The 24,667-nt window shown below is 43.1% G+C and overlaps 1 protein-coding gene across 7 annotated transcripts in view; it reads right to left on the reverse strand.

Annotated features, from left to right (window-relative positions):
- Positions 1-1,386: 1,386 nt before the first annotated feature.
- The window catches only part of ADRA1A (adrenoceptor alpha 1A), a 112,807-nt gene continuing 89,526 nt past the window's right edge, over positions 1,387-24,667 (reverse strand). For 2 of the 7 annotated variants that reach the window (XM_086416527.1, XM_086416528.1), the window contains exons 3-5: positions 8,318-8,703; positions 6,373-6,433; positions 1,387-3,254 (exon numbers count right to left, since the gene is read on the reverse strand). In XM_086416527.1, the coding sequence (XP_086272653.1) occupies positions 6,404-6,433; positions 8,318-8,703 (416 nt within the window). In that variant the 3' untranslated portion in view covers positions 1,387-3,254; positions 6,373-6,403. Of the gene's footprint in view, positions 3,255-6,372; positions 6,434-6,862; positions 6,974-7,826; positions 8,704-24,667 lie in introns of those variants that run through there. The other 5 variants (XM_086416529.1, XM_086416530.1, XR_015170075.1 and 2 more) reach the window with 4 other exon arrangements.

Genomic DNA, 24,667 nt, shown 5'->3' on the forward strand with positions numbered 1-24,667 from the left:
TGCACACCTTGTTTCCAGCTGAGACTGTCTTTCTCCCCCCACTGCCTATCAGAATTGGAGGGGATGGAAAGGAAACCCCTCCCATAAGGCACCAGCTCAGAAAAATAGAGCTCTGTTATCCCAGGGGAGGGCTAAATATGTTTCCATAGTAACGCCATTTTGAGTCTAGTTAGGTCATTTCAGACTTAAACAAAAAGGAAGAGAGGAAAAGGAGGAGGGGGAGCGGGGAGGGGAGGAAAGGGGAGGTGGGCAGAGGAGGAGGAGGAGAGCTCCTGTTGGTAAATTGTTCAGTCATTTAGTCGTGTCCAGCTCTTTGTAACCCCATGGACTGCAGCACACCAGGCTTCACTGTCCATCACCAACTCCTGGAACTTGCTCAAATTCATGTCCATCGAGTCAGTGATGCCATCCAGCCATCTCATCCTCTGTTGCCCCCTTCTCCTCTTGCCCTCAATCTTTCCCAGTATTAGGGTCTTTTCCAATGAGTCAGCTCTTCGCATCAAGTGGCCAAAGTATTGGAGCTTCAGCTTCAGCATCAGTCCTTCCAATGAATATTCAGGTTCTATTTCCTTTAGGATTGACTTGTTTGACCTCCTTGCCTGTCCAGCACCTCCTGTGGACCCCAGGTCCTGGTGAGCTCCAGTAACAGACCCCTAATTGCCCGGGTACTTGTGCTGTGGTCAGGAGGCCTCCCTATGGAGCCAAGTGAGGACCTCCCTACAGCAGCCTCCAGCAGTCTGGGAGGAACTTCACATTGGCCTTAGTCAAGTGGCTGTGGTTGGCTGTTGCTGCTCTCAGAGTTGGCCAGACTGTGCTGGAGTAGTTTTCCAATGAGGGGAAGAGCTAAAAAGACCCCTGTGGATGGCCCTGGGCTTCTGCTGAACTGCTGGCTCTGCGGAATAGAGCAGTGGGAGTGGAGATTGAAAATCACAATGACAGACTGGAGTGTATCTTTTGGGTGGGCGGGTCATACTGGAGCAGGCTCCAGCCCTGAACGTGAACGCTGTCACTTTACTTAACAACTCGTACAGTTTGGAGATGCTAATGTAATCAAGTGTAGATGTGGCAATTGAACATTAAAAAAAAAAAACAAAACAAAACTTGCTGTTGAACAACCAAATCCAATGCTTAACATTGTTTGTACTACGCTGTAAACAAGTGATGGCAGAGATCAAGGATAGAAAACTATGGCCCATGGTCTGTTGTTATTTTGTTTTTCTTGGTACAGTCTGTGGACTAAGAATGGTTTGTACATGTTTAGAGGGTCTCCCCTCCCCACAAAAAATTTCAAAGGAAGAAGAATGTGTGACAGAGACTGTATTGCCCACAATGCCAAAATTATTTACTATCTAGCCATTTGCAGAAAATGTTGGCCAACCCCAGGTGTATATGAAATAGGTTTTTATTTTTTGTTTTTGGTTCATCGGAGAACATCCTTCCCCACCCCCATTTATAACAATGCCTCTTGGAAAAATGCAACAGATGAGTTTGGAACACACCCAGATCACAAGCTGGGGACTGTCTGTGCCTTTCTGTATTTTCTTTTTCTTTTTGTGCCAAATGCAGGGCCTGGTGCAGGAGAAGAAGTGAACAACTTGCTGATGGTGATGATCATGGTGTATACAACTCTCAGGCTCACAGGAAAATGAACATTCCCAAAACTCTCTCTGGGACTTTAGCATTCCTGAAGTCCTTAAGGTGTCAGTCACTGCTGTCTTTTCCTGACAGGTCACCACGTTGAGGAAGCCAAGAGCCCCTCCTGCCCTGCTTATTTCCTTAGCTCTGCTGCTGCCTATCTAGGGAGAATGAGCAGAATAACATCTGCTTGTCTTTTAGCCAATGAGAGAAGCCTAGACAAATATGCACTCAGCCCCCAGAACAATCTTGATCGGCCCAGCCACCAGCAGAGATACAGTGGGAGAGAAGGTACAAACAGAGCTGAAAATATGGCTAAGAGGTGAGTGAGTGAAATGTGAATGTCAGGGTCTTGAGAAACACAGTGGACCTTGGGGATATTGAAGGCATCTGGGAAAAAGAAGTCAGAGGCTGGATTTGAAGATATTCAAAGAAATCCTCAGCTTAACGTCATCCCCCACCTTGGCTCTTTATATGCTAATAAACATAATTCCTTTTTTCTCTTCCTACTTCACGGGGTAGGACTCGAGATATGCAAACGTACTTTGGACTCGTATGAAATACATAAATAGAAGAAAATATTAAACTTCTGTTGGGACTGTCTGTAGTTTCTTTTCTATCACATTAGAATGTGCATGCATGCTTCAATTGTATCCAACTCTTTGTGATCCCATGGACCATAGCCCTCCAGATCCCTCTGTCCATGGAATTCTCCAGGCAAGAATACTGGAGTGGGTTGCCATGCCCTTCTCCAGGGGATCTTCCTGACCCAGGGATTGAACCAGTGTCTCCTGCATTGCAGGCATATTCTTTACCACTGAGCCACTGCGGAAGCCCATCACATCAGATTGCAATTATTGTATTCAAACTTTCTAATAGATCAGAGCCTTCATTTCCCGCCCCCCCTCCCAAATATAGTACAAATTTGTCCTCAGACGTTATAACCTAATTAAATATGGACTCCTCATAGTTTCGCAATAATCATTTCTAGCTCATGACATGCCACGTTGACTATGCTATGGAGGGCAAGTAACATAGTGACTCCTGAGCCACAAGTAGAAGAAAAAGACAGTTGTTTTGTCTTTGGAAATGAATCAACAACAGCTTTAGGGAAGTTTCCTGCTGAGTAGTTGCAGGAATGCATTACTGAACAGCTTTGAGCAATGTCCAGGGTAAGTCTTCCTCCTCCTCCAATGCTATGACCTTCCTTCGAGGTAGAAGACTCAGTAGTTCATGCTGCAGTAGCCAAGACATGATCTTTTCCTGTACAGAGCAGACAAGATCCATCCACAGCCCCTGTGACATTGAGGTCTGGGTAAGAGGGAAAGAGGCAATGCTGACAGGATCGCTGGCAAGATCTGGCATCCTCTGCTCAAATTCCAGCTTGCTCTTGACAGCCTAGCCCCATCACAGTCATCTGCACTTACTCATCTTGCAGGGACTTGGAGGGCCAGAGGCCCTCACTTCTGCCATTGCTTTTGGAAGCTGATGGACCCCACAGCAGCCTGCGCTCAGCCCTGCTCCACACAGTACAGTTTGCAGACAGGGAGCAGATGTCAACAGTGTTCCAACCGGAGCTCCACCAGAGCTGTGTGCAGCTAGTTTGTTGGTTAAAAGTCCTAGTAGTGTAAAAAGAAATCAGAGTAACAAATGAGCACACGTCGGATGCCACCATATTTACCACTGCTGCCTTCTTTTTTAGTCTGCCTGGTTTTGCTTGCAGAGTTTGCCTTCCATGTGCTTGGGCTCCCTTCTCCCCTCGCTGACGAGCAGAGCTCTCTCCTTAATTAAGTGAACAAGTACTCATACACAGAGGCAGCGTCTCTTCTGGCAGGACAATCTGAGCAGAAACAGCCCCCGAAGCAAGTGAAAACATTTGTCAAGCTGTGATTAAGTAGCCATGATTAAAGAGCGAATAATTACCTGCCCAAGCAAAGAGTTCCTAGCATGTTCTAACTCCCAGGCCGTAATCATGAAACTTATGGGGCCAGAAGGTCTGCATGATGGTTCATTTTGGGGGTGGGGTGGGGGTAACCAAGATGCTCAGGACTTAAAAGTTTTCATTTGTGAAATCCAGAAGCAAGAGGATGCCATCTAAGAAGTAGCTATAGCTACCAACTGAGTCTTCATTTTCAAAGACTGCCCAGGTCTCTGGGTACTTGAAGACCAGCATTCTGAACCATTTCCTCCTGGAGACAGACATGAAATTCACATGTTTGACATACTCTTTGGACTCTATAATTCCTGGTGAACTACCTCTAATTCCTTATCTCTCTCCAACTCAAAAAAATTATTTTTGGAGTACAGGTGAAAGCAAGTGATATTGTATTTATTTTTTATTTATTTTAAAAAGGGCTATACTTCCTGAAAAAAAAAAAAAGGTGGGGGAGCTATAGCTTCCCTGGTGGCTCAGACGGTAAAGCGTCTGCCTGCAAAGTGGGAGACCCGGGTTCGATTCCTGGGTTGGGAATATCCCTGGAGAAGGAAATGGCAATCCACTCCAGCATTGTTGCCTGGAAAATCCCATGGATGGAGGAGCCTGATAGGCTACAGTCCATGGGGTCGAAAAGAGTCAGACACAACTGAGCGACTTCACTGTACTTCCTGAAAGCGTGCTGATGAACTGTGGCTGGTCGTCAATAACTTCAACACATTGCACAATGTGTTTTGTGTCCACAAATGTGTTTGCTGTTCTAAGCCAAGGCAGCCTCTTCTGCCTTCTCTTACATGTCTGCCTTCACCCAGTTTGATATAATTTGTCCTTCACGCAAAGCCACATTCCAGGTCACAATACCCTACAAAAGTGCTGCAGTTTGACAGTTAGAATTGTAGGTGCCACAGCCTTACAATTACGACCTGCTCTTGGGTTTGGCTGGGCTGGAAAATTGGCGGCATATTTATTGAGATTAATTGGAAACAAATCCCGAAGAAACAAAACATTCAAAGTTTGAGTACAGTGGCTTCCCCGGTGGTTCAGTGGTAAAGAATCCTTCTGCCAATGCAGGAGACACGGATTCCATCCATGATCCAGGAAGATCCCCTGGAGGAGGAAACGGCAACCCACTCCAGTATTCTTGTCTGGGAAATCCCATGGACAAAGGAGCCTGGTGGGCTAGCCCATGGGGTCGCAAAGAGTCATATACGACTTAGCAACTGAACAATAACAATGACAAAAATGGTTTAGTATCATCAGCATATCCAACTCCAATTTGGGGGCTTTGACGTTTACTACTTATGAGGCTGAGGTGTTGGTGGAAAACATGTAGACATTAGGGTTTGGAAGACCCAGGATCAAATCATGGTTCCTCCTTGGCCTTGGGTGAATCATTAATCACTTTTAACTATCTCATTTCTTGGCTCCAAATAAGAACAGTAGAACTGCTATGACCTTTAGAGACTATGGATGTGAAATGTTCTGCCAATGCTTGGCACATAGTAACACCTAAGAAGAAAACCTTAAGAAAATATTTATTTACCCAAATAACACTGTCCACTATGGATGGACCAATCCAAGTAGCTGGCAAGAGCATTAGAAGCCTTTTGGAGAGTATTAGCAGACCCCAAGTGATTATAGGCAGAAGCAGTATTGGCTGAGACCTCCCTTATGGGAGGTAAAATGAAGAAAGCGTAACACATAAAATGCTTTTCTGAAATTCTTGCAAAGGTCTGGGGCAATTCCTGAATAAAGAGATTCAAGGTCTCTCTTAATGCATGCGATTTGAATTGCAGAAGAAACTCAAGTTTCACCTATCCCATAATGTCAAGTTGATTTTTTGCTGATGTTTAGACAATCCTAAAAGCAACTGCTTTTTATAACACATTAGAGAAGATATTTTGATCACTGTTACTCTGGGTACATTCTCCAAACTCCAAATAGAAGCAGTAAACATGTGAGTATAAATATGACGATCATTTGTTTAACTGTGACAATTTTAGAGAGTTTTTGGCATGCTCCAAGGTACAGAGATTTTTGTGGATGAGTAAAAAAATAACTCGTGTATTGTTTATCCCTCTTTGACTAAGTCTTGGGTGACATTATCAATTTTTCATAAAACTGGTGTGTTTATACCTAATATCAAGTCATAGGAAAGGAAAAAAATGTTAAAGTTTGCCTCCCTGGAGGGCTTGGGGATGGAGAAGCGTGTAGCAGACAATTATTTATGGATAGTTTTACATGAATACAATTGTCATGGATTTTATCTGATGACCGGAAGGTTTTCAAATTGTTGTCTTTGATTAGAAGTGGCATTAAGGCTAGTTTTCTGATGATCCTAAGCTTTTTAGTATTTAAAATTTAAATTTGTCTCTAGAGGTGTTTAAAGACCAGCTCAAACATGGAGTCATATTCTGGTGAAGAAAAACTGTTACCCTTCTTTTCATGGAGTTGTTCTTCCTATAAGGGTGAGCCTGGTATAAGTAGTTTTAAAAATTCAGATCCTAAAAGAAGTTCCTCTCAACAATGAAACTGAAGAGAGGTTTATGTAGTCAAGTCCTTCCCGCGTGTCTCCATGCACAATATGACACCCACATCTGGAAGAGCCATTGTAAGATGTGCAAACAGACCAGAAGAGTCTAGAAATCCAGCCAGCATCTACTGCCAGAGTCTAAGTTACAAGCGAAAGGCAGAGTGTCTAACTGGACAACAATGAGACACTTTCCAGAAAGGACTGAGAAAGCAGTAACATTCTACATCAAAACACAACCAAAAACCAAACTCCAACTGATGTGCAAACATACCTTCCATGGCAGTGTGCAACAAATTAGCCTTTCAGGAGGATTTCAGGAAATTATCACTTTGCTGCAAGGAAAGAAGGAAAAGATGATGGTGCCACTACCTTTGCAGTGAAGGTTAAATAATGTCTGTAATGGGAAATTCCCTGGTGGTCCAGTGGTTAAGACTCTGCACACTCACTGCCAAGGACCTGGGTTCAATCCCTGGTCAGGGAACTAAGATCCTGCAAGCCATGTGAGGTGGCAAAAATAAATAAATAAATAAATGAAAAATTAAAAAGGCAATAATCTGTTTTAAAATTCTTAGAGGGAATTACCCCAAATAGGGGAAATAGACCATAGAAATGGTTAGAAGTTTTAGACCAGTGATTCTAGTCAAGCATTATTTCAAAAACATAAATCTTGTAAATTCCTATTGTGGAATGTGAAAATACTTTAGTTTTTACAGATTGTCACCATCTGTATCTTTGTAATATATTGAATTTATGAGGCTTACCAACTTTGATATTCAGAAAGCAAAAAACAGCTCCTCCCCCAAGTTCTTGTAAAAAGTGGGATCAGGTTCAATAAATGGGCAACTGGATCTTTTCTCAGCATAAACAGGATTCTGTCAAAAACAATTTGCAAACTTCTGTTTTTGATGGGCTTAAAGTGACCAGAAAGCATTTTCCTAAGTGTATCTTTCAGAGTTCAGGAAGGAGGTACTTGAATCATCAGGCTCATTCTGGCATGTTCCATGCGCCCTGGGGACCATGGACCTTACTCATTATGCAGCAGTGAAGCAGCTGAGAAAAAACGGCAGTGGTGATATGCCATTCAAAATATTATATGCCCTGGATTTTCATAATGGAATTCTGGAAAAGGTAAGTGATTTGCCAAGAAAAGCCTTTCTATGCCATGTTGAAAAGGCTGTGGAGTAATTTTGCAGCCTCTATCTTAGCTTGAAAGTAGCACCCACCCCACCCCAAACTCTTGATCTTTAAATATGTTACACAAGAAGCCTTCCTCCACCTGATCTTGGAACCACTTAATGGAATTCTGTCCATAGAATTTGAAGAACTGACTCTCATCCTTACTGTCTTCCACTAGGAAAAGCCATCCTTTTCCCAACTGGTTCTTTCAACACTCTCTATACCCAAGTGCAGATGACCATTGGCATAATGAGTACCCCTCACCCTCATCCTTAGGGAATTGGGAGCAGTATCCTGTCAAGCAGCAGCAAAAGGTAAATAAAATCTCACTGTCAAGTTTCACCCAAACTGAGAAAGGGTGGACTGTAAAACTTGCTCTAAAAATAATGCGTCTGGATATTGGCCACCATCTTAAGGCTCTTCATCTCCAGGCCTTCTCTCCATAAAAATCCAACGTGGCTTTCAGCAAGTTTAGCCTGGAAATAAAATCCCCTCACTCCATCAAGAAATAGCTCCAAACTTAGAGTGCATGCTCAAAATATTCATGATGAAATCATAATCCTATATTTATCGTCTTTTGGATTGTGTATGAAATTCTGTTTCCCATGGTGTTTGTCGTTGAAAGGGACAGGCGTAGAAAGCAGGCTCAGAGAATGACCCAGAGAGCATTAGCCTCAAGGAAATGCTGTTTCTCATCATAGTGAACTGGATGGTGGTAGGACATCCTCTCTCGTCTCTAAGCCCTACCTCTGCCCCAGAGTCAGCTCTCCTCCCCAGCCCATTCCCAGATGGTCCCTGGTTTACTGGCTGTGTCTCAGCATCCACGGAACGTGAACTGGCCTTCCCAGAAGGAAGTGGAGAGTGGGTGCCTAAGATCACCCTCCCATCCTTCTGACCTTTCCTGTCCTTTAGACTTCCTCCCCATTTTCACTGAGGGAGATGGTGTGGATCTTAATGGTCGGAATCTGATGATTCTCTCCATGACTGGGGGTCGAGGGCCCCAGGCAACAGCACACTTGCAAAAAGCTTTTACTTCTCACCCGGGCAGTGGTGCAGGCTGATGGGTCTCTGGCCACCGCCATCCTGGCAGATCCGCGGGGTAGGGAAGAGAAAATTTTCCATTCACAGACCCCATCCGTCTTGGAGATCTTATAGAAGGTCTCTGCAGATCCCACCGGAATGCGAACCAGGTCCTTGTGCTGTCCCTCCAGGACGTGGCTGGGTGCGTGCAGCGTGTAGCCCAGGGTGTGTTTGGAGGACTGCTTTCGTCGCAGACACTGGATTCTCAAGACATTCTGAAAGGCCTTTTTAAACTCTTGACTGGAGCATGGGTATATAATGGGGTTGATGCAGCTGTTTAGGTAACCGAGCCAAAATGCTATTTTAAAAACGGTTTCTGAGGGCCTGAAATCAGGAAAGAAAGACCCTGGAAGAAAACACAAGAGATTCATACGTGTTATTTGCAAGTCAATGGGACACTTGGCTAGGAAAATAAAGCAAACCCTCCAACAAACACCTTTATCGGATCTCGAAAAAGCTCCAAATGATCCCAAATGCATCTGAGTTTTCAGATTTGACTGATCACATCCTTGATAATATCCTCAAAAGCCATTCACATTTGGCTTTTGATATTGCTCCAAATGAGCAATATCGTTTACGGGAAAAGACCCAAAGGATAGGGCTGCACTGGTTCTTAGTGATGAAATATCACTTGATGTCCACTAGGAAGCTTTAAATCATGAAAACATGAGATGGAGCCTGAGTCTATATATGCAAATTGTTTTGCTTGAATTTAAAACTAAGTTGAAATTCATCCAAACATTCATATTAAAATAAGATCACCTGAATTGTTCTTTTGTTCTTTGATGCAGTATTGTACGGGCTTCCCAGGTGGCGCTAGTGGTAAAGAACCTGTCTGCCAAAGCAGGAGACATAAGCGGAAGAAGGCATGGCAATCCAATCCAGTATCCTTGCGTGGAGAATCCCACAGACAGGGGAGCCTGGCAAACTACAGTCCATAGGGTCGCAAAGAGTCGGATATGAGTGAGCAACTGAGCATACATGCAGTATATTATACAAGTACAGCCTAAATATTAATAATTTGAATCTTTTTCTCTCCTGAATGTTGGAGAAGTATTTTCTAATGAGAATCTCAAATTTACAAACTATTGGCTTTGTCAACTTTGACCAGTGATTTTTTTCTCTGATGATGCCTTTTGACATTGCAGTATACTCACCTGCTCAAAATGCTCCAATAGCAGCCAAATGCTCCTTAAGAGCTTGACATGCAGGGTCTTTTCCAGTGCTAAACCTACTCTAGCTTTCTAACATTAATACTTCCACTGTAAACAGACACACTACAAAATTTTCTCCAAGTCACTGCTCATTTTTTGGGGTCCAGATGTCCAAAATGACCTTTACTGTCCTCTTTACCTACTCAAGTCATCCTTTAACTTACCCAGCAGGAATCAAGTTTCAGGTCTCTTTACGTCTTACATAATAACTATCCCATAGCTCCTGGATGCAAAATGGCAAAACCAAGTTATCTTAAAGTGGGAACAGTGTTAAAGTGTTAGTCGCTCAGTCGTATCCTACTGTTTGTGATCTCACAGATTGTAGCCCACCAGGATCCTCTGTCCATGGAATTCTCCAGGCAAGAATACTAGATTGGGGGCTGCCATTTCCTTCTCCAGGGGATCTTCCCGACCCTGGGATTGAACCAGTGTCTCCTGCATTGCAGGCAGATTCTTTACCACCTGAGCCACCAGGGAAGCGCTGTGCGAACAGTCTTAGAGGTTATTTTATTCAATTACTCAATTTCCAAATGAAAAAAACAATGATTAAGGTGGTTGTCACAAACTTAATAGCTATGTACTAATACAGTGATAGATAAAGAGATATAGAACTGCTAGCCCAGTGTTATTTATTTTCTGCACAATTTTTTTCTTTTGCTTCAGCCTCATAAAGATCTTGATTTTATGTCTTTCTTTTTCTCTCTGCTCTAGAGATCCATCAGAGTCATGACAAACTGATGGATAGGCTTAGAAATCTACTCTGGCAAACAGTGCCCTGAAATTTAGTGGAGAATCTCATAAATATAAACAAAGAGTAAAGTTAAATATTGCAGAACCAAAGAAGGCAAAATGGTACAATGATTGATGAGAGTATTTTTTGTCTCTGAAGCATATTCCCTGTTAAATTCAATGTGTCTCAAAAAAATTAAAACACATACAGGCACATACAGAGATGATGGTTGTTAAGTGGGAAAGTATTATTCTTTATCTCCAAAGCTTTTAACATTTTCCTATAGTTATAATACAATGTACTCATATTGAGTGTCTGGTTTGAGCCAGGCTCTGTACTAAACAGTCTACATAAATTTAATCACCTCTGAAACTCCAGTGCTTTGGCCACCTCACGTGAAGAGTTGACTCTTTAGAAAAGACGCTGATGCTGGGAGGGATTGGGGGCAGGAGGAGAAGGGCACGACAGAGGATGAGATGGCTGGATGGCATCACCGACTCGATGGACGTGAGTTTGAGTGAACTCCAGGAGTTGGTGATGGACAGGGAGGCCTGGCGTGCTGCAATTCATGGGGTCGCAAAGAGTCGGACACGACTGAGCGACTGAACTGAACTGAACTGAGTAACATCAAGAGTCATATGATTCCTACTGTATAGCACAGGGAAGTCTACTTAACACTCTGTATGGGAAAATACCTATATGGGAAAAGAATTTACAAAAGAGTGGATCTATGTAAAACTGATTCACTTTGCTGTACATTTGAAACTAACACACTATAAATCAACTGTTAATGTATTCTAATAAAAATAAAAGTTATATGATTCATATCAACATCCCCATTTTACAAATTAAGAAACTGTGATTTAATGAGATAGAATAATTCAACTAAAGTCACACAGGCAGAGGGTTAGCTGGGATTTGAAACTGGGAAGTCTGACTTTAGGGCCTATGTTCCTTTATCATATCTGAAAATACATTAGAATAATGCATATCTAGAGAATGAGGATGATGTATGGAGAATGATAAAGGGTACAGTTGAGGGAATTAAACTAGAAAGATGGTTTCTCAAACTTAATCTTAGAGGTGAAAAAAGCAGCTAATATGAACATGAATGGTGATTCTTATGAATGTGGTCAGTTCCAGAAAAATCCATCTTAATTATGATGCCTATATGTTGTTCCATATTTCTTCCAAATAGCAACAGTGATAGGATTAAGGGGACTCTCTTCTCAAGGCAGGCCTTGGGTTGGGCTTAATTAGGACATATGAGCAGGGCATGCCTGAAATTACCTTGTCTGGGAATTTCACTCTTCTGTAAATCAGCTAGAGAGGGGAGTATGTGTCCCTTATTTGAAGAATTTAAGTTAAGAGAAAAATAAAAAAAAATATGTGAATTCTGAACGCTAATGCTAGTGAGATGATTTCAGATCCTTGGAGTTTCCCATAATTTCTTCAGGGACACTCTTTGTATTCACAGAGTCCTGTTCTGCATTAAGACATCTCAACATTTCCTTTCAGTCCATTTCCTCCTATTCCTCTTCCCTCCTTTGAAGTCTCTTTACAAAGCCAGGCTACTTTGGCCTTCCTGTTATGTCCACAGCTTCAGAGATAAATATCAGTCCTTTCCTTCAGGTGCCCTGCTCAAAATACCCATTTCCTGGTGGCAGCTGAGGCATAGGATGATAAAGGAGAAAGTATAAATGTGTTAGTTTCTTAGTCACGTCCGACTCTTTGCGACCCCATGGACTGAAGCCCACCAGGCTCCTCTGTCCATGGAATTCTTCAGGCAAGGATACTGGAGCAGGTAGCCATTCCTTTCACCAGGGCATCTTCCTGACCCAGGAATTGAACCCAGATCTCCCACATGGCAGCCTGATTCTTTACCATCTGAGCCACCAGGGAAACCCATAGGATGAGAAAGGAGATGGTTAAAATGAATTTATACCTAGATTTTAAAGACAGTCGTGTTTTAACCCTGCAGAAATACTGTCTTGCTAATTATAGCAAATCTCTTGATATTGGCTTTTAAGACAGTGAATGGGAGATTCTTCTGGACCAGAGGCTCTCTCATAAATGAACCACTTGGTTTATCCCATCAGGTGTGTGACAACACCTAGATGTGTCTAAACCTAGCACAATGTGCCCATGCCCAATCTGACAACTCCACAGAGGCAGGTCACGGGACCCATTTCTCCTCCCTGCAGTCTTTCATCCTCCCTTTCAGGTGATTGTCTTTTGGTAGCTTCCAACTGGGGTTTTAGAAAAGGCAGAGGAACCAGAGATCAAATTGCCAACATCCGCTGGATCAAAAGCAAGAGAGTTCCAGAAAAATATCTATTTCTGCTTTAATGACTATGCCAAAGCCTTTGACTGTGTGGATCACAATAAACTGTGGAAAATTCTGAAAGAGATGGGAATACCAGACCACCTGACCTGCCTCTTGAGAAATCTATATGCAGGTCAGGAAGAAACAGTTAGAACTGGACATGGAAGAACAGACTGATTCCAAATTGGGAGAGGACTATGTCAAGGCTGTATATTGTCACATTGCTTATTTAACTTATGTGCAGAGTACATCATCAGAAATGCTGGGCTGGATGAAGCACAAGCTGGAATCAAGATCGCTGGGAGAAATACCAATAACCTCAGATATGCAGATGACCCCACCCATATGGCAGAAAGTGAAGAAAAACTAAAGAGCTTCTGGATGAAAGTGAAAGAGGAAAGTGAAAATGTTGACTTAAAACTCAACATTCATAAAAATAAGATCATGGCATCTGATCCCATCACTTCATGGCAAATAGGTGGGTAAACAGTGGAAACAGTGGCTGACTTTTATTTTTTGGGGGCTCCAAAATCACTGCAGATGGTGACTGCAGCCATGAAATTAAAAGACGCTTACTCCTTGGAAGGAAAGCTATGACCAACCTAGACAGCATATTAAAAAGCAGAGACATTACTTTGCCAAAAAAGGTCTGTCTAGTCATGGCTATGGTTTTTCCAGTGGTCATGTGTGGATGTGAGAGTTGGACTATAAAGAAAGCTGAGCGCCGAAGAATTGATGCTTTTGAACTGTGGTGTTGGAGAAGACTCTTGAGAATCCCTTGGATTGCAGAGAGAGCCAACCAGTCCATCCTAAAGGAGATCAGTCCTGGGTGTTCATTGGAAGGACTGATGTTGAGGCTGAAACTCCAATACTTTGGCCACCCGATGCGAAGAGCTGACTCATTTGAAAAGACCCTGATGCTGGGAAAGATTGAGGACGGGAGGAGAAGGGGATGACAGAGGATGAGATGGTTGGATGGAATCACCGACTCAATGGACATGAGTTTAGGTAGACTCCAGGAGTTGATGGTGGACAAGGAGGCCTGGCGTGCTGCACTTCATGGGGTTGCAAAGAGTCAGACACAACTGAGCAACTGAACTGAACTGAACTGGGGTTCGGAGAGAGACTCCTAACTGTATTTCCTTCAAATGCTTTCCAAAAGTTAAAAGAAGACAGTACAGGGCTTCTTTCCAAACTTCTTCATATTATTCACATCTTTTTTAAAAATTGCACTTATTTATTTATTTGGCTGTGTTGAGTCTTAGTTATGGCGCTCAGGATCTTCATTGCATTATGTGGGATCTTTCGTTGCACCCCATGGACTCTCTAGTTGTGCCACATGGGCTTAGTTGCTCCAAAGGCATGTGGGATCTTAGTTTCCTGACCAGGGATCCAACCTGAGTCTCCTGTGTTGTTAGGCAGATTCTTAGCCACTGGACCACAGGGAAGTCCCTTATTCACATCTTTGGATCTCTTTCTTCCCTTCATTTTTCCTCTCTAGGAAGAGAAGATTGAGCTGTCATCAGGCTTGGAAAAGAACTGTTGTTTCGTGGTCCCCATCAGGGTGCTCTCATCTCAGGATCCCTTCTTCTGCTCAAAGCTTTCTGCTCAGGCATCATCTTTTCTGAATTTCTCACAATTTCTTTTCCCAACCTCACTTTCTTCTCGATGATGATGATGTTTTTTAGATCAGGAAGCTTGATCATGATTCTCTTTGTTGTCTACCCATCATGGCATGGAGCACCAGGGTTGAATCTGCCTGGTTTAGGGACAGACATCTCTGGACCCAGTCACTAGGATGAAAACTCCCTTTTAGCAGGAACCGTGTCAGTTCTTCTTGCTCATAGAGCTCCAGAACCCAGCACAATGCTGGTGTTTCAAAGTTCTTGTTTAGTCACTAAACTGTGTCCAACTCTTTGCAACTCCATGAACTGTAGCCCACCTGGCTCCTCTGTCCATGGGATTCCCTAGGCAAGAACACTGGAGTGGGTTGCCATTTCTCCCTCCAGGGGATCCTCCCCACCCAGGGATCGAATCAGTGCCTCTTGCATTGTCAGGTGGATTCTTTACCACAGAACCACTGAGGAAAGCATCCTCCTAATTTTTGCTGAATGAATGGCTGAATGAATTTCTTGACTGACTGAATAATCCTCCCTGTCTCCCCTATCACTGCTTCATAGTGTGGCCTGGCTTCTTCTCTGCCTCGCCATAGCCCTTATTTCTCATCATGCCCCTGCCTTCCTTCTGTTGTCTCTTTCATTTTGGCAGAGTTTCTGCTCAAAACTCTGGTGTTCTTTGGGCTGTCCTTACACTATCTGATTTGTGTGTTCATCACTCAGTCGTGTCCAACTCTTTGCAACTGCATGAACTGTAGCCCACCAGACTCCTCTGTCCATGGGATTCTCCAGGCAAGAATACTGGAGCGGTTTGTCATGGCTTTCTCCACTATCTGCTTTACCTTACTGCAATTAACTGGTATCTAATACTCTAATTTTTCTCACCATGCTCCACAGGAGGAGCCAGACATTTGAATTACCCATAAGAACACGGGGTCTTCTATTTCTCTTGTCATCGTAGGTATACTGGGCACTTCAACAATTTCTGTTCAGATTCTGCTGCAAGAAACACAAACAGCTTCCGGCTTAATTCCCGGAACTCCTCCCCCTGCAGGTCGGGTCATCCCTTGCATGTGAATTTGCTTCACTGAATTCCCGAACTTTGGAAAATCCCCAAGCCTCTAGAGACTCTTTCATGCACTGACTTTCCTCCATGATTAGGTCCTGCTGCAGAATTTCTGACTATTTTCGGGTTCATCCAAACACTCTGGTTGACTAAAACTTGGCCAGACTGAGACGGGAAGAGCCTGAGTTTATCCCTTCAACACCATCTACATCTTCACCCTTGGAGATTGACTATCCTCCTTTCCATTGTCGAGGGCTCTAGATACCAAGGAGAAATAGAAACTGACGATTTCAAATGATGCACTTAAGTCTCACTCGATGTCCTCTCCATTGGAAGCATTTCACTTTTGGTTTCTGATCTGGGGCTCATCTGTAGGCTTATTGTGGAAGATACCAGGACCCATCCCAGTGAAGGCTACACTATAGTCACATTTTAGCTACAAAGTTACAGCAATTTGTTCTCAATGGTCCCCATAGAAAGAAAACTATTTTCCTGCCAATACTGGCCTCCTAAGTGTGTTTTATCCATCAGTGTTCCAGTTCTCTCTAAAATACATGAGGATAAAAATGCAGTTCTCAGGAGAGGGTGGGATGAACTGAAAAAGTAGCATTGACATATATACACTATCAAGTGTAAAACAGATGGCTAGTGGGAAGCTGCTGTATAGCACAGGGAACCCAGCCTGGTGCTCTGTGATGACCTAGAAGGGGTGGGATGAGGGGGGTGGGGAGAGAGAGACAGGCTCAAGAAGGAGTTTGTTGTTCAGTTGCTCAGTCTCATCCGACTCTCTGTGACCCCATGGACTGCAGTATACCAGGCTACCCTGTCCTTCACTATCTCCCGGAATTTGCTCAAACTCGTGTCTGTTGAGTTGGTAATGCCGTCCAACCATCTCATCCTCTGTCACCCCCTTTTCCTCTTGTCCTCAGTCTTTCCCAGCATCAGAGTCATTTCCAGTGAGTCGGCTCTTCACATCAGGTGGCCAAATGAAGCTTCAGCTTCAGCATCAGTCCTTCTTATGAATATTCAAGGTTAATTTCCTTTAGGATTGACTAGTTTGAACTCTTGGCTGTCCAAGAAGGAGGGAAGATGTACATATATACATATGGCTGATTCACACTGTTGTACAGCAGTAACCAACACAACATTGTAAAGCAATTTTCCTCCAATTAAAAAATTCAAAAAACCCAGAAGTTCTCAAATTCCAACTCAGCACTGATAATTAGAAGGTGCCTTTTGAGTTCAGCTCCTGTCAAATCAGGGGGACTCAATACAGAAGTTGGAAGCCATGAGTCAGTCTTCTTGGTTCTAGCCTTCCAATTTCTACACTTAGTTTCACCTACCTGAAAACCTGACATCTTAATGACAACTTTGAGAGATATCAGGTTATGACAAGCTTTAATTAGCTGGAGTCACAGGATGTTAGAATGTGAAGAGTGGCAGAAACTAGGAAACCTAGCAGGCACTGTCAACCCCTCCACAACAGATGAAGAGTGTACGGATGAGAAGAGAAAGTGGTTTCCATAAAACTATCTGCTCATCTGTGGTCCAGAGACCCAGACTCTGCTCAGTTTCTTCCATTTCTTCTCCCGATTTGCTGGGCCATTTGGCAACCTCATGATGGCATGGGAAGTATTGATGGCGATATGTCCAACTGTGGTCATAGAATGACAACAGGTTTTGCAGAGATAATGAGAAAGAAGGGGGAGGAGAGCAGTGTCATCAATAACTACACTATTTAAAAGTTGCAATGTTCAGACACTGGAAAGGAGAACAGTGGTGATGGTCTTGGAAGGGCTCACACATTTGTGATACACTTGGAAGGGTATCACATTTTGAAAACTGGAGTTTAAATAACTTCAATTAAAAAAACATGGACACCCAAGGGAAAGCTAATGTTATGTGGCCATGGGAGAAAATAACCCTTAATTGTTTCTCTTTGTCTAACCAGCGGTCTCTCCATGTGTGTGGTATACAGTCCAGTGTGGCTGGTATGTATATGGGTGGCTGGTATGTATATGTATGGGTGGCCAGTTCCCCAGGCCAAGGAGCTCCCGTGCCAAGCAGTATTCAAGCCAGATCGGTTGGCATCTTCTGGCCACGAAGACAGTTCTTGCCCCATTGAGCTAAGTTTGGGAGAAAAGCTGTTGGAATCAGAGTATAAGCACAGACTCAAGCTCTTTGTCACCCTGGAGTCCACCAGATGTTCTACCTTGGATGGCTGATTTGGCTGTGTCACAGTGACTTGCCTGAGCCCTTCTGAGGTTCATCCAGGGGCCACCCTTATGCAATTCTCAGCCAGATAAGAATCTTTAAGTTAGCTCCCTGGAATAATGGACAGAAATCTCTAAGAACACTGCCAGATTAACTGCAAACTGGAACCCTGGGCTCTCGACCCAAGATCCATGAATAGACTTCCCATGAAATGAAATGCAGTCTTTGTATGAGCAGAGATTCATTTCCTGGAGAAGAAGGCTTCAGCTTCTATCAGCTACTCACAGTGGTCTTGGAGACCCAAGGTATGGCCAAGCCTACCTCCCAGGTGCTGAGCAAAAGTGGTACCTCTGCCTGGCACACCTCACTTAGCCTATATTCGTGCATGCTCAGTCATGTTTGACTCTTTGCCACCCCATGGATGGTAGCCCACCAGGCTCCTCTGTCCATGGATTTTTCCAGGCAAAAATACTGCAACGGGTTAGCATTTCCTACTCCAGGGAATCTTTTCCATGCAGGGATTTAACCCCCGTCTCTTGCATCTCCTGCATTGGCAGGCAGATTCTTTACCACTGAGCCACCAGGGAAGCCCCCACTTAGCCTATACATCCTGATAAGAGCATCCAGCTTATAATCATGACAAAAAGATGTCAGTTCAACTCCTCTTTAGAAGGACTTGCTCTTTTCTTCTCCTAGTTAATTGGGACTTAAAATTGCCTCTAAGGACAGTCACATGATTGCTCCCTGGAAAGAGTTAACTGCTGGTCTTTTCTGAGCTTTCTGGGGTAGCTTAAATAGTAGTGTGAGGAAGGATGGCAGTGTGGGAGGGTGCAGTGAGCAGGGGAAAAGACACACACTGTGTGCAGGGTACAAATGGAACAGAACAAACCTGGAGCACTGTGGGGACCAACTGTGGATGGGAGAGTTGCCCTTTTTCTCATTTTCTGGGGACCAGAGTATATCGGCCATGGTTACTATTGTCAAGGGCTTCCCAGGTGGCGCTAGTGGTAAAGAACCCGCCTGCCAATGCAGGAGACTAAGAGATGCGAGTTCAGTCCCTGAGTGGGGAAGATTCCCTGGAGGAGGAAATGGCAACCCACTCCAGAATTTTTGCCTGGGGAATCCCCGTGGACAGAGGAGCTCGGCGGGCTACAGTCCATGGGGTCACAAACAGTGGGACAAGACTGACTTAGCATGCACACTGTTGTCAAGAACCACTGCTCCACCACCCCTGATGGGTAAAGAGGTCACCTGGGGAGAGGTTGTCTCATGCTTCATACTTCTGCAAGTGGAAGACATTCTTTATGGGATCCTTCTGGCTGTGTAGTGTGTAGCTCTGCAGAATCAGGGGTTTTATCCTGGATGAGTCCAAGCTGCTCGAAGTAAAGCTCTTTAAATGGTGTCTCTCACCAGTTATCAAAGCCCCAAACAGCATTTCTCCTTGTAGAAAGAGCGCCGTGTCTCCCAGAACGTGCATGCTTATCTCAAGATAACTCAGGAAAGAATGACCAGCTAGACCAGAGCTAGACTCATCAGGTACATTTCCCTCAAAAATCTCCTTGTTATTGTCTGTTTAAAATTAATACATAATCTAAGCACTTTCAACAGATGGCAAGACTTTTTCTTCTCCTTTACTTAGTGAAATATATTTTGATTCAGGAAAACAATAGTAATTAAGTCATCATGTTCTGGCTTTTAAATAATTATTTATTTATTTATTTTTGGCTGTGCTGGGTCTTCATTGCTGCATGGGGTTTTCTCTAGTTGCGGTGACCATGGCTACTCTCCAGTTGTGGTGCACAGGCTTCTTATTGCAGTGTCTTCTCTTGTCGTAGAGTACGAGCTCTAGGGCGCACAGGCTTCAGTAGTTGCAGCTCCTTGGCTCTCTGTTTTGCAAGTAAGATCATCTATACCATTTTTCTAGATTCTACATACATGTATTAAAATATATTTGTTTTTCTCTTTCTGACTTATTTCACTCTGTATGACAGACATCCATGACCTACTGTATAGCTCAGGGAATTCTACTCAATGCTCTGCAGTGACCTAAATGGGAAGGAAATCCAAAAACAGGGGTATATGTATACAGAGAGCTGATCCACTTTGCTGTGCAGTAGAAACTAATACAACATTGTAAAGCAACTACACTTCAATAAAAATTGATAAAAAAAATCTATCTTCAACATTGCATTCAACACATTTGAGTCAGTCCTAATGAGGTGGATGAAGCTACAGCCTATTGTAAATAGTGAAGTAAGTCAGAAAGAGAAAGACATATGTTGTATATTAACACATATATATGGAATCTAGAAAGATGGTGCTGATGAACATACTTGCAGGGCAGCAATGAAGACGCAGACAGAGAATAGACTTGTGGACACAGTGGGGGAAGGAGAGGGTGGGATGAATTGAGAGAGTGGCATGGAAATGTAAACATTACCATATGTAAAACAGAGAGCCAGTGGGAATTTGCTGTGTTACAGCAAATTACAGGAATTTGCTGTGTGCTCTGTGACAACCTGGAGGGATGGGATAGGTGGGAGACGGGAGGGAGGTTCAAGAGGGAGGGGACATATGGCTGTCCCCTGTGGCTGATTCATGTTGATGAATGGTAGAAACCAACACAATAGTGTAAAGCAAATATCAATAAAAAAATTAAAGAAAAAAGGTTGTATTGTCTATTTAGACATTTCTCCAAAGAAGACATACAGATGGCTAACAAACACATGAAAAGATGCTCAACATCACTCATTATCAGAGAAATGCAAATCAAAACCACTATGAGGTACCATTTCATGCCAGTCAGAATGGCTGCGATCCAAAAGTCTACAAGCAATAAATGCTGGAGAGGGTGTGGAGAAATGGGAACCCTCTTACACTGTTGGTGGGAATGCAAACTAGTACAGCCACTATGGAGAACAGTGTGGAGATTCCTTAAAAAACTGGAAATAGAACTGCCTTATTATCCAGCAATCCCACTGCTGGGCATATACACTAAGGAAACCAGAAGGGAAAGAGACACGTGTACCCCAATGTTCATCGCAGCACTGTTTATGATAGCCAGGACATGGAAGCAACCTAGATGCCCATCAGCAGATAAATGGATAAGAAAGCTGTGGTACATATACACGATGGAGTATTACTCAGCCATTAAAAAGAATACATTTGAATCAGTTCTAATGAGATGGATGAAACTGGAGCCTATTATACAGAGTGAAGTAAGCCAGAAAGAAAAACACCAACACAGTATACTAACGCATATATATGGAATTTAGAAAGATGGTAACAATAACCCTGTGTACGAGACAGCAAAAGAGACACTGATGTATAGATCAGTCTTATGGACTCTGTGGGAGAGGGAGAGGGTGGGGAGATTTGGGAGAATGGCATTGAAACATGTATAATATCATGTATGAAACGAGTCACCAGTCCAGGTTCGATGCACGATATTGTATGCTTGGGGCTGGTGCACTGGGATGACCCAGAGGGAGGGTATGGGGAGGGAGGAGGGAGGAGGGTTCAGGATGGGGAACACAGATATACCTGTGGCGGATTCATTTTGATATTTGGCAAAACTAATACAATATTGTAAAGTTTAAAAAAAAAAAAAAAAGGTTGTATTCAAAATCCAGCTCATCAAGCCCCTCCTTCTTCATAGTCTCACCTGTCTTCTCACCATCTCCCCTAATGGGCCAATCTAATAGCACTCATCACCATCTTCTATACTTATTCTTTTTTTTTTGTCCCTTTCCTTGAATATGAACTCCTCAAAGGCATAGGTTTTTATCTTTACATTTCACGGCTAAGTCCTCAATGCCAACAGTTTGTAGGCTCACAACAAATATATGTTGAATAGATAAGACATTCAATCTTAATTTTCAGTGTCTCTTTAAGGACACATACTTCTTATCCTTCATTTAATCTCCATCAGTGTCGAATGCATCCTCGATAAATGTGTATGGAATCAATGGATGACATTTGCCAATGGAAGAAAATGACATTTTGAATAAAACTTGGGCTTCAACTACTTACAGCTGGAAATAACGCTTTTAAATGGAGAAAGAGAGCCTGTCTTAACTCACATTCCAACACTTTATATCTTCCCGATCTTCAAGACACTTATATTTACATGAAAATAAAACCATTCTACAAATAACTGGATACAGCTAAGTTGCAGGCACTTCATAAAATGATTACTTCCAGTACTTATAAAGACATTTTATAGGGTCCTGTAGGAAAGGTCGGAGCCTGTAATTAAGATGTGATAATCATCAGCAGTCTCTCATATTTGCGGGGTATGAATCCAAGGCCAAACACTACAAATCCAAAGCAGTGACAGAAACAACCAAAATCGGTCACCCAAGGAGGAAGCACAGGAGCTTATTGGGGTGGTGTCTCTTCACTCTCAGCTTATAGGCTACGGCAGGCTCCATTCCATCAGGGACATGGGAGCTGGCTGGCGGTTACATAGTAAGAGGTGGACAGGGGAGCCGGCAAGGACTGACAGCAAAGCTATAGAATCTGGGGAATTCCCTGGTAATCTGGTGGATAAGAATCTGCCTGCTAGTGCAGGAGACACAGGTTCGATACTTGGCCAGGAAGATCCCATATGCCTCACAGCAACTAAGCCCATGCGACACAACTACTGAAGTCTGTGCACCTAGAGCCCATGCTCCGCAACAAGAGAAGCCACTGCAATGAGAAGCCCATGCACTAAAATGAAAAGTAGCCCCAATGGCCACAACTAGAGAAAGGGTGTGCACAGTAATGAAGACCCAGCACACACACACACACACACAAAGATATGGAATCTTTAGACAAATCCTTACTTGGAAATGACAACCCCAGGTCCTCTCACTGGCCACCAGGTCACTCAGAGGCATGTCCATGAATACTGTAGCCATCCTCCATGAGTATCATCTAACTCTGCTCAAGGTAGAATATGACTAGCACTTTGGTCTCCACCCATAGCTCCTGCATGTTCCCCTCCACTGCCCAGGCTATGACAGGGATGTAGGTGGTCTTTGAAGCCCCTGCTACTGCTTCCAGCCCTAGACTCAAGCTGGGCCAGGCCAGCAGAGTGCCTGACCTTCATCCAGAGTGGATGGTAGTCAAACTGACATAACATATATGCATAGGCATTTTGATAGCTTATTTTCCAAAATAAAAAGTGATTTCACAGAACCTGTTATATGGCTTCTAAACACAGCTAGAAAAAAACAACTTTAAAACGCAGGAAAACTTTACTTTTTCCTGGGAAACTTTACTTTTTAATTTAAAAAGGCAATAGAGTATGACACTGATTTGATTAGAGATCTCCTTGAAAAAAAAAGAACTGACCATGTCTCCATCTTTCATAATAAATGCGATATTGAGAAAGCTCAGTTTTGCTTGCAAGGGGACATGCTCATTCTTTTCATACGTAACCCAAGCCTTTGCAGTCTTAACTGAGAACTGTCTGATACTCTAAGCGGGAAGATAGAGGTCGGGGACATTCATTCATTTCCATGGCTTCAATTTCTTTTTTGCTTTGATGAATTCTCCAATCTCCATCCTGAGACCATATCTGGCTCCTGAACTCAAGTTCTGCATACACAACTATTAACAGACATCTTTCTTTTGTGTGTGTGTGATGTGGAGCATTTTTATAGGCTTTATTGAAATTTTTTACAATGTTGCTTCTGTTTTATGTTTTGTTTTTTTGGCCATATGTAGGCATGTGGGATCTTAGCTCCCCAACCAGGGGTAAAAACTGCATCCTCTGCATTGGAAGGTGAAGTCTTAACCACTAGAGCACTAAGGAAGTCCCCAGGCATCTTTCATGGTTTTCCCAAACCATTGCATTCTTAACATAAACAAACTGAACTCATTGTTTCTCACAAAACCTACTCTTTCTTCTCTGCTCCATCCTCAGCAGATGGCGCCCCTCCTCCTGAGTTGTCCCAGCCAGACACCCACTGTCATCCTTAATTCTTCACTCTCCCAACTCTTCCATTCCATCCACTCACCCAGTGCAGACCACGGAAACTTCATTCTCCTTGTCACCATCCATCCTATTCAAGCCACCATCATTTCTAGCTAGGACCCCATATCAGCCTACTAACTAAGCTTCCTGATTCTTGTCTCACTGCCTTATAACCTACCTTCAAAGTGTAGCCAGAGAGAGTCTGAGAAAACAAACCTGATTTTATCTTCCTTGATTAAATCATCTCAGTACCTCTTCAATGAATTCAAGGTCAAGCACAAATTTTGTACTAGGACTTATTAGGTTCATGGGTCTGGGAGAGCGAAAATCCACTTTGCTAGATAACTAGTTAGTAGAGTAAAATGATCCAAGTGCTCACTCAAAGTCTCTAGTTAGTACTATGTCTTGTGTGCCTGCTCAGTCTTGTCTGACTCTTTGTGACTCCATGGACTGTAGCCTACCAGGCTCCTCTGTCCATGGGATTTCCCAGGTGAGAATATTGGAATGGGTTGCCATTTCCTCCTCCAGGGGATCTTTCTGACCCAGGGATCAAACCCGTGGCTCCAGAGACTCCTGAACTGGCAGGCGAGTCTTTGCAACAGTGCCACCTAAAGTAGAAAATTATAAACAACAGGAATAATAGTGTGTAATTGTTGACTCAAGTGAGTGATAGGGCATTTTTGTTCCTGAGGATGTGGTTTGGGGTTATTGTGGTTGATATATGAAGGCTTAATCCTAAGGAGCAAAAAGATGGTGTCCAGAAGGCAGCATGCCCACTAAAACAGCTTTTCAAGGTCAAGGAACAGAAACCACTCAAGAATTTCCAGCCATTCCTGTGGTATTGATGACAATGGTTCAAATAGATTTGCAAAATCTGGAAGGCCTGAGTTGAGAATAGAGATGCCTGAAGAAATACTAAGGAATAAATCTATCTAAGGAAACAAAAGACCTATATATAGAAAACTATAAAACTCTGATGAAATAAATCAAAAATAACACAAATAGATGGAGAAATATACCATGTTCATGGATCAGAAGAATCAATATAGTGAAAATGAGTATACTACCCAAAGCAATGTATAGATTCAATGCAATCCCTATCAAGCTACCAAAGGTATTTTTCAGAGAACTAGAACAAATAATTTCACAATTTGTATGGAAATACAAAAACCCTTGAAC

Source organism: Bos grunniens, chromosome 8, assembly GCF_055505025.1.
Source record: "Bos grunniens cultivar Pamir isolate PY7600 chromosome 8, Bosgru_T2T1.0, whole genome shotgun sequence".
NCBI lineage: Eukaryota > Metazoa > Chordata > Mammalia > Artiodactyla > Bovidae > Bos > Bos grunniens.